The sequence below is a fragment of the Gorilla gorilla genome, chromosome 23 (genome assembly GCF_029281585.2).
Source record: "Gorilla gorilla gorilla isolate KB3781 chromosome 23, NHGRI_mGorGor1-v2.1_pri, whole genome shotgun sequence".
Classification (NCBI taxonomy): domain Eukaryota; kingdom Metazoa; phylum Chordata; class Mammalia; order Primates; family Hominidae; genus Gorilla; species Gorilla gorilla.
The window spans coordinates 39702954-39717802 of record NC_086018.1 but is presented as its reverse complement, the minus strand read 5'-3'; the positions used below and the strand labels follow the sequence as shown (position 1 = coordinate 39717802).

General features: G+C 46.6%; 1 protein-coding gene across 1 annotated transcript in view; it reads right to left on the bottom strand.

Moving 5' to 3' along the window:
• Window positions 1-13509, bottom strand: part of MEI1 (meiotic double-stranded break formation protein 1) — a 99692-nt gene extending 86183 nt beyond the window's left edge. Inside the window, exons 1-3 of the mRNA XM_031005662.2 lie at window positions 13300-13509; window positions 9560-9683; window positions 7448-7498 (exon numbers count right to left, since the gene is read on the bottom strand). Of these exons, the coding sequence (XP_030861522.2) occupies window positions 7448-7498; window positions 9560-9683; window positions 13300-13473 (349 nt within the window). The 5' untranslated portion in view covers window positions 13474-13509. The remainder of the gene's footprint in view (window positions 1-7447; window positions 7499-9559; window positions 9684-13299) is intronic.
• Between the last annotated feature and the right edge of the window lie 1340 nt (window positions 13510-14849).

Sequence of the window (14849 nt, the reverse complement as noted above, 5' to 3'; positions counted from 1 at the left end):
CCTGGCTAACACGGTGAAACCCCGTCTCTGCTAAAAATACAAAAAAATTAGCCAGGTATGGTGGCAGGCATCTGTGGTCCCAGCTACTCAGGAGGCTGAGGCAGGAGAATGGCATGAACCTGGGAGGTGGAGTTTGTAGTGAGCCGAGATCACGCCACTGCACTCCAGCCTGGGCAACAGAGTGAGACTCCATCTCAAAAAAAACAAACAAACAAACAAACAAAACTAATACCCAAGTCCCACCCCAGAACAACTGAATGTCTAAGGGAAAAGCCCAATATATTGTTTTGTTTAATGTGAATATATATATATATATATATATATATATATATTGCTACACACACACACATCTATTTCTATTTAAATATACTTAAATATATTTAAATGTTTTATACTTTAAAATATTTTTCTAAATATAAAATTCTAGTGTATTTCTAAAGTTCTCCAGGTAAGTCTATTGTGAAGCCAGGTTTGAAAACTGCTTTTGAGCCGGGCGCAGTGGCTCACGCCTGTAATCCCAGCACTTTGGGAGGCCAAGGCGGGTGGATCACGAGGTCAGGAAATCAAGACCATCCTGGCTAACACGGTGAAACCCCAACTCTACTAAAAATACAAAAAAAGTAGCCGGGCGTGGTGGTGGGCACCTGTAGTCCCAGCTACTCGGGAGACTGAGGCAGGAGAATGGCGTGAACCCAGGGGGTGGAGCTTGCAGTGAGCCAAGATCGCGCCACTGCACTCCAGCCTGGGCAACAGAGTGAGACTCTGTCTCAAAAAAACAAACAAATGAACAAAAAAAACACACTGCTTTTTTTTTTTTTTTTTTTTGAGCTGGAGTTTTACTCTTGTTGCCCAGGCTGGAGTGCACTGGCATGATCTCGCCTCACTGCAACTTCTGCCTCCTGGGTTCAAGTGATTCTCCTGCCTCAGCCTCCCGAGTAGCTGGGATTACAGGCACCCGCCCACCACGCCTGGCTAATTTTTTGTACTTTTAGTAGAGACGGGGTTTCTACATGTTGGCCAGGCTGGTCTCAAACTCCTAACCTCAGGTGATCCGCCCGCCTTGGCCTCCCAGGGACCATAGGTGTGAGCCACTGCGCCTGGCCAAAAACTGCTATTTTATATTATCTCTACTATTTCTTTCCTCAGTTTGCTCCTTTATATATACTAAAAAAAAAAAAGAATTATAGGCAAGTTCCTATAGCCAATTATTACAACATTATCTCTTAGCTCCAAACCCACCCTTCTCTACAATCATTTGTGGTACTTCTGCTGGTGGCTTTGAGGAGATTCTGTAAGGTTGGAAAAGCTGCAAACTAAATTCAGCAGCTGCTGTGGGAAGGTTCTGTCACTGGAGGGTCAAGAAGCATTCTAGGCGAACACGCACAGAAACAAGAAGCAGGAAGAAAGCAAACAGGAACCATGAGGAAGGAGCAAGTCCTTCACCCCTCACCCTTAGTCTTCCTCTAGTGCTTTCCACCTGGGTGAAGTTCCTGAGGTCTGATGGTTCTGCAAGCCATGCTGATACCAACCAGAAGTGGATGGCTGCAGGACTGTAGCCCCACTCAAGGGTGGCCTAGAAGGAAAATGATGAAGGAAAATCCCCCGGGGGGTCAGAACGGATCACGAGGTCAAGAAATCGAGACCATCCTGGCTAACACGGTGAAACCGTCTCTACTAAAAATACAAAAAAATTAGCCGGGCGCAATGGCGGGCGCCTATAGTCCCAGCTACTCGGGAGGCTGAGGCAGGAGAATGGCGTGAACCCAGGAGGCGGAGCTTGCAGTGAGCCGAGATCGCGCCACTGCACTCCAGCCTGGGCAACAGAGTGAGATTCTGTCTCAAAAAAAGAAAAAAAAAGAAATATTGGTGACAATGAGGCCTGGAGAAGAAGATGGGCCTTTCAGAGGGAGCATAAAGTGGGAAGACACTTGTCTCTTGTGTGAATGCTCCCTAAAGAACATCTATTAAAGAAGAGATTCTCAGTAACCAGGTAGTCAAAATGGCACATTTTGTGAATGCTAATCCACCTCTTTCCCTCGCCATCAAGTGCTTATTCAATGGATCCATGTACAAGTTGGCTATGGTGGCAGAGCTGGAGGCTATGCGCTGGGCTCAACAACACGGACTTTCCCTTGTCAAGGCTAAATTGATTACTGCTATGACTGAGTGCCTAACCTGCCAAAAGCAAATGGAGAGGCAGAGATTTGTCCTCACTGGAATAAACATGTATTCTGAATACAGACTTGCCTTCCCAAACCATGATACTTCTGCCAAAAACACATTTGTAAGCTTACAGAATGGCTTATTCAATATCATAGTATTCTGCACAACATCACTTGGATTAAGGAACTCATTTCACAAAAGAAGTGAGGCAATGGGATCACACCCATAAAATTTACTGCTCTTATCCCATACTCTATCAGCTGGAACCACCTGACCTAACAGAATGTGGAATGGCCTATGAAGACTCAGTCATTCCACCATCTGAAAGACACCACTCTGAAAGGATAGGGTTCTATCTTCCATGTGGTATATATTTTGATGCGGTGATCAACATTCAGTGCTGTCTTACCCACAGTAGAATACATGGGTCAGGGAATCAAGGGGTAAAGTGGGAGTCATTTCCCTATTACACTTACTAACCCACTTGCAGAATTTTTGTATCCTATAATAGCTCACTAGGGCTTCCATAATAAAATACCACAGACTGGATGGCTTAAACAACAGAAACTTATTTTCTCACAGTTCTTGAGGTTGAAAGCCCAAGATCAAAGTGTCAGCAGATTTGGTTTCTTCTGAGGCCTCTCTTCCTGGCTTGCAGATGGCTACCTTCTCACTTGCCCTCACATGGTCTTTGCTTGGTGCATACACACCCCTGGTGTCTCTGTGTGTGTGTTCAAATTTGCTCTTCTTATAAGGATACTAGTCAGATTGAATTAGGGTCCATCCTAATTGCCTCATTTTAGCTTAATCAACTTTTTAAAGGCCCTATCCCCAAAGACACTCACATTCAGAGGTTTTGAGAGTTAGGGCTTCAACATATAAATTTGCCGGGGGTGGGGGGTACATATAAATTTAGCCCACAACATATCCTATCCTGCAACTTTGGGCTCTGCTAAAGATCTTAGTTCCTAAGGAAAGAATGCTTCCATGAGAGGTCACACAATGGTTTCATTGAATTAGAAGTTGTGACTATCCTCTGGCCATTTTGAGGCCTCATGTCATTCAACCAATAGGCAAATAAGGGATTATTCTACTACCTGGAATGACTGATCCCAATATCCAGGGGAAACTCAGTTGCCACTAACAATAATGGCAAGGAGGACTATGTCTGGAACCAGGTATTCTCTGGGGCTTTTCTTAGTAGTCTCATATTCAATAGTAAAAGTTAATGAAAAACATCAGCAACCAAAAAAAAAGGAAGAGCCACTGAAGATTCAGACCTTTCAGAAGAAGAGGCAAGAACAACCCCTGGACCGACCAAAGCCTGTGTGCCGCTGCATCCCGCGCACAGCACCTACATCCCGCCACCGTCGCTGCTGCCACCATGCCCAAGACAAAGGCTGAAGGGGATGCTACAGGAGATAAAGCCAAGGTGAAGGACGAACCACAGAGAAGATCCACAAGGTTGTCTGCAAAATCTGCTCCTCCAAAGCCAGAGCCCAAGCCTAAAAAGGCCCCTGCAAAGAAGAGAAGGTACCCAAAGGGAAAAAGGGAAAAGTGGATGCTGGCAAGAAAGGGAATAACCCTGCAGAAAATGGAGATGCCGAAACAGACCAGGCACAGAAAGCTGAAGGTGCTGGAGATGCCAAGTGAAGTGTGTACATTTTTGGTAACTGTGTACTTCTGGTGACTGTACAGTTTGAAATACTATTTTTTATCAAGTTTTATAAAAATGCAGAATTTTTTTAAGCTATGTTGTTAGCACACAGAACACTTCACTGTTATATTTTGGGGAAGGGGCATATGTCACTAACAGAATGTCTTCACAGCTGGACTGATGTGGGGAAACATCTTTCCCTTCTAGTTGTGAGAGACTTCCTCTTGGCTCCCAGGAGGGATTCCCTGACTTTGACACACATGGCCACTTTGGCACAAAAGCCTTGTGGTATGGAAAAACAAATTCGTTTTTATGTCCTCTTCTCCCTCTCCACCTTTCAGCATAGACTTAACTCCCTTAAGACCCAGACATCTGTTGGGACCTGACCCCTAGTCATTGGTTACCAGTGTGTCAGGCAATCTAGACTTTCCAGTGATGCCACTGAGATGGCATCTGTCAAAAGAACAGTGGCTCCATTTTTAGATTGTGGATCTTCAGATAAATTCTGCCATTTTCATTTCACTTCCTGACAACATGCTAAATGTGAAATGTCAACCCTCACTCTAAACTTTTCCTGTTCAGAGCATCAGATGAAGACTTCATTGGGTTTTATAGTGGCTTTCCGATTTTTGGTATCCATTGAAGACGGGAGTTTGAAAGCTGTTGTATACTGTTAACGACTGTCTGCCCATGTCCTGCCTGAAATACCATGACTGTTTATGGAAAGTATCTTTAATAAAGCTGGATACAGTTTGGCTTGAAAAAAAAAAAAAGATTCAGACCTTTCAGGAATGAAGGTGTGAGTCACCCTACCATGTAAAAACCCTGACCAGTTGAGACCCTCGTTGAAGGCAAAGGATACATAGAACAAACACCATTAAGAAGGAAATTATAAATATTAACTATATCGTTTTGACCAGTTATGAAAATGAAGATTGTAATATATTTCTGTATATTAACTGTTTTCTTCTCTCTCCTTTTTTCCTTATTGTTTGTACAAGTTTTGGTGGAGGTTAGCTTTAAAATTTAGTCTTTCGGTAACAGAATATTCATATAGGACTGTGATTGAATTTAAAAATAAATTATTAACCTCCTTATGTTGGGGACAAATTGACAATGGCTTAGTCTGTATGAAGTATATGAATGAAGGATAGTTACATCTTGTTAGGTAGAAAAACAAGTTGTTTTTGTTCTATGGGAGTTCAAATATGTGGAAAAGGGTGTTTGGACACCAAGTAGCCAAAGGAATGGATCAAACCAGTTATTACACTATTGTCTTTGAGCTCCAAAACCCACCCTGTAATCTGCCTTGGAAGACTAAGACTGGACTCTGCAAATCACATTTTTGCTTTGCTAGCTGAACCTCATTAAGCTCTGTCAATAATGAGCACTAGAAAGAGATGGCAAGGCTATAGGAAGAAGGGATTTGCTCCTTCCTCTTTGTTTCCTATGGGTTTCCTGTCTGCTTCCCATTCATGTAAGTCTTCCCATTCATATAAGTCTTCCCATTCATGTAAGTATCCCCTAAACACTTTTTTTTTAAGAGACAGTCTTGCTATGTTGCCCATGTTGGACTTGAACTCCTGAGCTCAAGTGATCCTCTCACCTCAATCTCCTGAGTAGCTAGGACCACAGACCCACACAATTAAGGTGCCTGGCACCTTAGCACTTCTTTATCCTGGCAGTGGCAGTACCATTCTATGACAGCAGCTGAATCCAGCCTGCAGTTTTTCCAGAACTACCTTCATTGCATCTCTCCTCCTCCAGAGACAACGGTATTATCTAGTCAGTGCCACTCAGAGGTCTGAGTTTCATAAGTAGGCCCTTCCTCCAAACTTCTAAGTTTTAACCATTCCAGCCTCTTTCCTTTGTTCCCCAAGCCCCAGTGAGGGAGTTGTTTTCTATAATTGCTATCTCCATGAAAATTTGGTTGTTCTCTTTTTCTTCAGTTACCTACTTAACTAACATTATTTTTTTAATTGAGACGGGGTCTCACTGTATCACCCAAGCTGAAGTACAGTGGCGCAATCCCAGCTCACTGCAACCTCCACCTCCCGGGTTCAAGTGATTCTCCTGCCTCTGCCTCCCAAGTAGCTGGGATTACAGGTGCCCGCCACCGCACCCGGCTAATTTTTTTTTTTTTTTTTTGGTAGAGATGGGGTTTCACCATGTTGGCCAGGCTGGTCTTGAACTCATGACTTCAAGTGATCCACAGGCCTAAGCCTCCCAAAGTGCTGGGATTACAGGCGTGAGCCACTGCGCCCGGCCTACTTAACCATTCTTTAAAGTTTTTTTCTATTCAAATAATTGGTGTGGTTTCTATTTCCTGACTGGATCCTAACTAGTACAATTCTCACTCTCTCTGCAAGAATCGTCACATACCAGGGCTCTTACCTTCTTTCTCTACAAACCCTTTATAGGTAAACCCATGCGCTTCGACAATTTTTGTTTTTTTTTTTAAGAGAAAGGGGTCTCACTTTGTCATCCATGCTAGAGTGCAGTGGGATGATTATAGCTCACTGTCACCTCAAACTCCTGGACTCAAGGGATCCTCCCACCTCAGCCTCCCGAGTAGCTAGGACTACAGGCATGTTGTACCATGCTCAGTCCACTTCAACAGTTTTAACCACCATCTGTGTGCAGACAACTTCCAATGAACCAATACGAGATGTACTAAAAAAGAGTTTTGTATGTGCCTTTGTAACAGCACTCATCAACTCTAGTTATTTACCTGTCAGTCAATCTCTTCTCCAGATTGTAAGCTCCTAGAGGACAGGGACCATGTCTTATCTATCTATGTATCCGTAGTGCCTGATCCAGTATCTAGCACAGAGTAAATACCCAAGGAAAAAATGTAAGGCCAGGAATGGTGACTCACGCCTATAATCCCAGCACTTTGGGAAGCCAAGCAGGAGGATTACTTGAGAATAGCCGTTTGAGACCTGCCTAGTCAATATGGTAAGTCCCTGTCTCAATAAAAAGAAATTTTTTTAGCCAGTCATGGTAGTGCACACCTGTAGTCCCAGATACTCGGGAGGCTGAGGCGGGAAGATTGCTTGAACCCAGGAGTTCAAGGTTGCAGTGAGCTATGATTGTACCACTGCACTCCAGCCTGGGTGACAGAATGAGCCCATGTCTCAACAAAAAGAAGAGAGAGAGAAAAAGAAAGAAATATTGGGCTGGGTGCAGTGGCTCATGCCTGTAATCCCAGCACTTTGGGAGGCTGAGGCAGGCAGATCGCCTGAGGTCAGGAGCTCGAGACCAGCTTAGCCAGCATGATGAAACCCTGTCTCTACTCAAAATACAAAAATTAGCTGGGTGTGGTGGCAGATGCCTGTAATCCCAGCTACTCAGGAAGCTGAGGCAGGAGAATCGCTTGAACCTGCGAGGCAGAGGTTGCAGTGAGCTGAGATTGCACCACCGCACTCCAGCCTGGGCAACAGAGCAAGATTCCGTCTCAAAAAAAAAAAAAAGTAAAAAACAAATGTTGAATTAGTGATTGAAAACTAATGGGGTTCCTCTTATCTGTGTCTAAAGGGACAATTTCGCCAAGGTCTCAAGTAACCAGAGCTGCAATTCAGACTAATACTTTCATCTTCAAGTGCTAGATACGAGGTTTCAACTTACCTTCAATACAGAGGTCTGTCACACTCCCATCTTCCATGCTGCATAATAGTCCTTGGAACAGAGGGAGGTAAGAAAGGGGTGGTTAGGCAGGGTGCGGTGGCACACACCTGTATCCCAGCAATTTGGGAGGCCGAGGTGGCAGGTTACCTGAGGTCAGGGATTCAAGAAAAGCCTGACCAATATGGCGAAACCCTCTCTCTACTAAAAATACAAAAATTAGCCGGGAGTAGTGGCCTGTGCCTGTAGTCCCAGCTACTCAGGAGGCTGAGGCAGGAGAATCACTTGAACCCAGGAGGCAGAGATTGCAAGGAGCTGAGACTGCACCACTGCACTCCAGCCTGGGTGACACAGACTGTCTCAAGAAAAAAAAAAAAAAAAAGGGAGTGGTTAACAGTTCTCTTCAAAGAGAAATAGACCCACACAGGCACACTGTAAATTCTAAGTCTAAAAGCAGCTATAAACAATGTTCCAGCTAAATTCTACTCTCAGCACCAAACACTTTGACTTTCGATGACCTGCCCAGGCTTTAAAAAGATAACAATTGGCCGGGTGCGGTGGCTCACGCCTGTAATCCCAGCACTTTGGGAGGCTGAGGCAGGTGGATCACAAGGTCAGGAGATCGAGACCATCCTGGCTAACACAGTGAAATCCCATCTCTACTAAAAATTCAAAAAATTAGCCAGGCGTGGTGACGGGCACCTGTAGTCCCAGCTACTCGGGAAGCTGAGTCAGGAGAATGGCGTGAACCTGGGAGGCGGAGCTTGAAGTGAGCCAAGATCATGCCACCGCACTCCAGTCTGGGTGACAGAGCAAGACTCCGTCTCAAAAAAAAAAAAAAAAAAAAAAAGATAAGAATTGTGGCAGGGTGCAGTGGCTCATGCCCATAATCCTAGCACTTTGGGAGGCCAAGGCAGGCAGATCACCTGAGGTTGGGAGTTCGAGACCAGCCTGGCCAACATGGCAAAACCCCATCTCTACTAAAAATGCAAAAATTAGCCGGGCATGGTGGCACATGCCTGTAATCCCAGCTACTCGGGAGGCTGAGACAGGAGAATTGCTTGAACCCAGGAGGTGGAGGTTGCAGTGAGCTGAGATCACGCCACTGCACTCCGGCCTGGGCGAAAGAGCGAGACACCATCTCAAAAAAAAAAAAAGGTAAGAATTGTCAATGTGGTACAGCAAAAAAAAACCCCATGTGCTCTGGTGTCTATGACAGACCTGGGATAAAATTCTAGTTCTGTCACTTGTTAGCATAAATTCCCTGAAGCTTGGAGATCATCCTAGCTCCCTTAAAAACTGTCTTGGCAGTTAAAAGCCTGAAAAGTCTCTGGCACAGAAAAGCAACAAATACAAGTTAGCTGCCTTCCTCCCTGAAAGCGCTCATTCCATTGGACATTATCGTCATATTAAAAGAAAGAACATCAGATAAAACTTAATCTATCATACTTCACACATGAAGATATTAAGGCACAGGAGAGGGAAAGTAAGTTGAGCAGGGTCATACCTAGGTCAGCAAACTCCATTCTGGTCCTGTACAAAGACCATGTATACTGGACTCTTTGAAGAATTTTTATTTTTATTGAGACGGAGTCTTGCTCTGTCACCCAGGCTGGAGTGTGGTGGCACGAACTGGTCTCACTGCAACCTCCACCTCCAGGGTTCAAGCAATTCTCATGCCTCGGCCTCCCAAGTAGCTGGGACTACAGGCACGTGCCACCACACTGAGCTAATTTTTGTTATTTTTAGTAGAGATGGGGGTTTTACCATGTTGACCAGGCTAGTCTCTAACTCCTGACCTCAAGTGATCTACCCACCTCAGCCTCCCAAAGTGCTGGAACTACAGGCATGAGCCACCACGCCCGGCCAACATTTCCCATTTTCATCTTCTTACTTTTACTAACTTCTTGGCTCTAGTAAAGTCAGTTACTGTAAAATACATCTTGGATCTTAGAAAAAGGGCCATTTCTACATCATTATGACAAAACAATTTGCTAATAAAGTATTACAATACAAAAAATCTAAATCATCTAAGATCATTTTTCCAAGAGCCCCAAAAGCAGATACACATACTGTACATTCAAAACTCATGTCAAATTTCCCTCTTAATCTTACCAAAAAGCACACTTATGAAGTGGATGCAGACTCTCTGATCCTGAGACACCAGTTGCGTGACCAGGGAGGTATGCCTCACAAGGGCATCTCGGAAGCAGGACAACATGTGCTTCTTGCGCACTAACTTCAAGCAAATGAAGAAAAACATTCAATAGCAACCAAATTTTGGCTATTCTGAATCCAACAACCGTAATTTCCAAATACAATTACAAGATGATACAAGGGATCATTTAAACTACGGTGAGATCCATACTCCTTCAAGGGAGGTTGGAAAAGGATATCATTTACACAGAGGAATCCATGTATTCATACAGAAGATTATACATGAGCTAAGGTTCCTAATGCCCTATATTTACATAGCAATTTATTTTTCACAAATCATTTTTGTCCACCAGCTCATTTAAGCCTAACAAGTTGGTGAGGAAAGCAAAAACAGAGGCCGGGCCCGGTGATTCACACCTGTAATTCCAGCACTTTGGGAGGCCAAGGCAGGCGTATCACAAGCACAAGAGTTCGAAACCAGCATGGCCAACATGGTGCAACTCTATCTCAACTAAAAATAAAAAAATTACTCGGGCATGGTGGCAGGTGCCTGTAAACCCAGGGAGGCGGAGGTTGCAGTGAGCCGAGATAGCGCCACTGCATTCCAGCCTGGGGGACAAGAGCGAGATTTTGTCTCAAAAAAAAAAAGACAAAAGGAAAGTGTGTTCAGAGGCTGGGCATGGTGGCTCACGCCTGTAATCCCAACATTTTGGGAGGCCGAAGCAGGCGGATCACCTGAGGTTGGGAGTTCGAGACTGGCCTGACCAACATGGAGAAACCCGGTCTCTACTAAAAATACAAAATTAGCTAGGCGTGGTGGCGCATGCCTATATCCCCAGCTAATTGGGAGGCTGAGGCAGGAGAATCACTTGAATCTGGGAGGGGAGGTTGCGGTGAGCCAAGATCGCGCCATTGCACTACAGCCTGGACAAGAGGAAAACTGTCTCAAAAAAAAAAAAAAGAAAAGAAAAAAAAGTGTGTTCAAGCCGGGTGCAGTGGCTCACACCTGTAATCCCAACTTTGGGAGGCCAATGTGGGTGGCTCACCTGAGGTCAGGCGTTCGAGACCAGCCTGGCCAACATGGTGAAACCTCTTCTCTACTAAAAATACAAAAATTAGCCGTGCATGGTGGCAGGCGCCTGTAATCCCAGCTACTCAGGAGGCTGAGGCAGAAGAATCGCTTGAACCTGGGAGGCGGAGGTTGCAGTGAGCCAAGATTGCGCCATTGCACTCCAGCCTGGGCAACAAGAGCGAAACCATCTCAAAAGAAAAGTGTGCTCAATAAAAGGTAAAAGTTGCATCTCTTATTGCTTCTCATCTGTGCTACTGTAAGGCTCCTGTTTTTCCTTCACCAATTCATCCTACGTAATAGATTAAGGTAGTGATCTATATGAGCTACTCAAAAAATCCTAGTAACTCCCCTTCATCTGACAGATTATGTTCAAGCTCCTTAGCTGGGTTTCAAACTCTTCAAGTAACTGTCCTCAACCTGTCTCTCCAATCTCATCTCTTTCACTTTCCCTTCAAACACTCTGATTATCCCCAAAACCCATCCTTATAATACCTACCTCCTGGGATAATCAGCCTCCCACTTCCTCTGGTCCAAATCTCACCCATCTTCTTAAACCTAATTTGAATGCTTCCTCCTCTAAGAAACCTTTTCTAATTCCTCTCCTTACCCTGAACAGCACTTGACTACAAACATGTTCATTCTTCTAAGTTCCAGATAACATGTTCTCTTATTTCTCCCCGCTGCACTGTCTTATTCATCTCTGATTTACTGTCCAAGAAAAGCAGCCTCAGAATTTCCATCCTTAATGAAAATTCAGAGGTTATTAGCTAGTTTACGAGTTCCCAGAGCACAGTGTGGGAATTCCTAAGGGTGTCTAAAACACTTCCCAGAGGTCCACAAGAACAAAAATATTTTCATATAATATTAAAATGTTCTTAGTCTTCCTCATTTTTTTTTTAATTTTTTCCATGTTGGCCAGGCTGGTCTTGAACTTCTGGCCTCGTGATCCGACCACCTCGGCCTCCCAAAGTGCTGCGAGTACAGGTGTGAGCCACCAGACCCGGCCCAGTCTTTCTCATTCTTATTCTCCCACAAGTGTACAGTGGAGTTTTTGAGACTATATGACATGACAGCACAACAGACTGAATGCAGAAATAGATAAAAATCCAGCTGCTTGGCCGGGTGTGGTGGCTCACGTCTTTAATCCCAACACTTTGGGAGGCCGAGGCAGGCAGATCACCTGAGGTTGGGAGTTCAACACCAACCTGACCAACATGGAGAAACCCCGTCTATACTAAAAATACAAAATTAGCTGGGTGTAGTGACGCATGCATGTAATCCCAGCTACTGGGAAGGCTGAGGCAGGAGAATCGCTTGAACCCGGGAGGCGGAGGTTGCGGTGAGCTGAGATTGCGCCATTGCACTCCAGCCTGGGCAACAACAGTGAAACTCCATCTCAAAAAAAAAAAAAAAGAAGAAAGAAAGAAAGAAATCAAAATATTTGAGAACGCAGCCAGGCACGGTGGCTCACAGATGCAATCCCAACACTTTGGACTTTGGGAGGTCAAGGCAGGAGAACTGCTTGAGACTAGGAGTTCAAGACCAGCCTGGGCAACACAGGGAGACCCCCGGGACCATTTCTACAAAAAAAAAAAAAAAAAAAAAATTGAGAACTGCTGATCTAGCCAATCCACCCACTCACGAATTCCCCTCCCATGAACTGGAGAGAAACTTGACCTCCCAAAGTCTTCTTGGATGCCTCCATGGACAAGAAAACTCACTGCAGGTCGGGCACCGTGGCTCACGCCTATAATCCCAGCACTATGGGAAGCCGAGGCGGGTGGATCACCTGAGGTCAAGAGTTCGAGACCAGCCTGGCCAACATGATGAAACTCTGTCTCTACTAAAAATAGAGAAATTAGCTGAGCGTGGTGACGGACGCCTGTAATCCCAGCTACTGGGTAGGTTGAGGCAGGAGAATCGCTTGAACCCAGGAAGCAGAGGTTGCAGTGAGCGGAGATGGCGCCAGTGCACTCCAGCCTGGGTGACAGAGCGAGACTCCGTCTCGAAACAAACAAAACCACTTCATTGCAAACGCGGGTAGGCAATGAGGGCCCAGGCAGCCCGCTTTGGCCAGCTCTGCCCAAGGCAGAGTCTTCCCGTTCACCCACTTCTGCCCGGCTGTAACCTGTCACTCCTGTCCCCTCGGAGCCCAGACTGCCCCTCCTCCGATTCACACCCCGACAGCTGAAGGGAATGAGGAGCGGCCGCCGCATGCGCGCCTGGCCCGCAGGTGAGTGGAGGCTGAAATGGCGGGAGCCTGAGCTAAGGCCGAATCCCCGGGAAATGGAGGCAGGGGCAGCAAAGGGAAGGAGCCAGAAGGCGGAAGGCGGGAAGGTGTGTCCCTGAGACTGGGTGAGGTCCCGGGGGATCTGGATTTCCGTCCTTTCAGGCGCAGAGCCAGTGAACCGGGCTCCACGGAGGCCCGCGGGCCGGCCTGGGGCTGAGGGGCCCGAGAGACCGCTGCGGCCGGGTCCGGGACGGGCTGACAGGGAGGAGAGTGAACACAGCGCGGGGGCCCGGTTTCGCGTCGGGTTCACCGGAGCGGGTCTGGCAAGGGCCTGGCCGCGTTTGTTGAGGGAAATGGCCAAACCCAGGTCTTCTGAAGAAAAGGTTCCGCCCGCACCGACACGCCGGGGTCCGGCAGCAGCTCCAGCGCGCAGGCCAGGCACAGGCGGGGGGTCACGGGCAGCAGCCAGCGCGGGTCGTGCCGGTAATGGGCCCTCTCGAATAGAAGCGCCGCCTCTTCCTCTCTCCTGGGCCCGGGAGTGCCCGCCGTCGCCGCCTGCCTCACAGCCATCTCCTCGCTTGCCCTCAGCTGAGGCGGCACTCTTTCCCGCGCAGACTGCACGCATGCGCACTTGGAGGACGGACCTGCGTCGGTGTGGAATGCGCCTGCGCGGACCCAGGACGTGGCAGTCTCAGACGAGCAGCAGCCACTGAGGGCAAGTGGTGGACGCAAGTGCTCTGGATCGTGTCTAACTAAGCCAAAAGCGGTTTGTGCTTAGAACCCTGCAGAAATGTCTTTACCACATCCAAAGTTGAAAAGCAATTATAAAGTAGGGGGCATTTGCCTTGAAAAAGGAAGGAAAGGAAGCTATTTCTTATGTTTTTTAAAAGTGAAGGCCGGGCATGGTGGCTCACGCCTGTAATCCCAGCACTTTGGGAAGCCGAGGTGGGCGGATCACGAGATCTGGAGATCAAGACCATCTTACCCAACATGGTGAAACCCCGTCTCTACTAAAATACAAAAAATTAGCTGGGTGTGGTGGCAAGTGCCTGTAATCCCAGCTACTTGGGAGGCTTGAGGCAGGGGAATCACTTGAATCTGGGAGGCGGAGGTTGCAGTGAGCTGAGATTGTGCCACTGCACTCCAGCCTGGCGACAGAGCAAGACTCTATCTCAAAAAAAAAAAAAAAAAAAAAGGGAAAATAAGCGATCCCAAGGATTCGCATCTAAAAGCAATTAGAGGCTGGGTGAGTTGGCTCATGCCTGTAATCACAGCACTTTGGGAGGGAGGCTGAGGCAGGAGAATCACTTGAACCTGGGAGGTGGAGGTTGCAGTGAGCCGAGATCGCACCACTGCCCTCCAGCCTGGGTGACAGAGGAAGACTCCATCTCAAAAATAAATAAATAAATCAGAAGCTTAAGACCAAAAAATAAAAATAAAAGTAAAAAAAAAAAAAAAAAACACCAAAGACAGAGAGAAAGAAGTTCAAGACCAGCCTGAGCAACAGGGCGAAACCCCTCCTCTACTAAAAATACAAAAATTAGCCGGGTGTGGTGGCTCATGACTGTAATCCCAGCTACTCGGGAGGCTGAGGCAGCAGAATCGCTTGAACCCAGGAGGTGGAGGTTACAGTGAGCGGAGATCAAGCCACTGAACTCCAGCTTGGGCCACAGACCTACACTCCATCTCAAAAAAAAAAAAAAAAAGCGTCCCATGCAGAGGACCACCCCTCCCCATAAGCAGCTGAGGCTTTTGGAGTGTCCTGCCTCAATCAGGATTAGCTTGGGGACAGAGCAGGATAGAACCTCAGTGGACTCCACTGTGAGGAGCTGGGGGGCAGGTGTTTCGGAGAGAACACTGGGTTGACCCACAGTCCCTAAACCATAACCACAGAGTGGAAGGGGCTTCTACCCCACCCACAAAGTATCCCAAACCCCAAAAGGGGG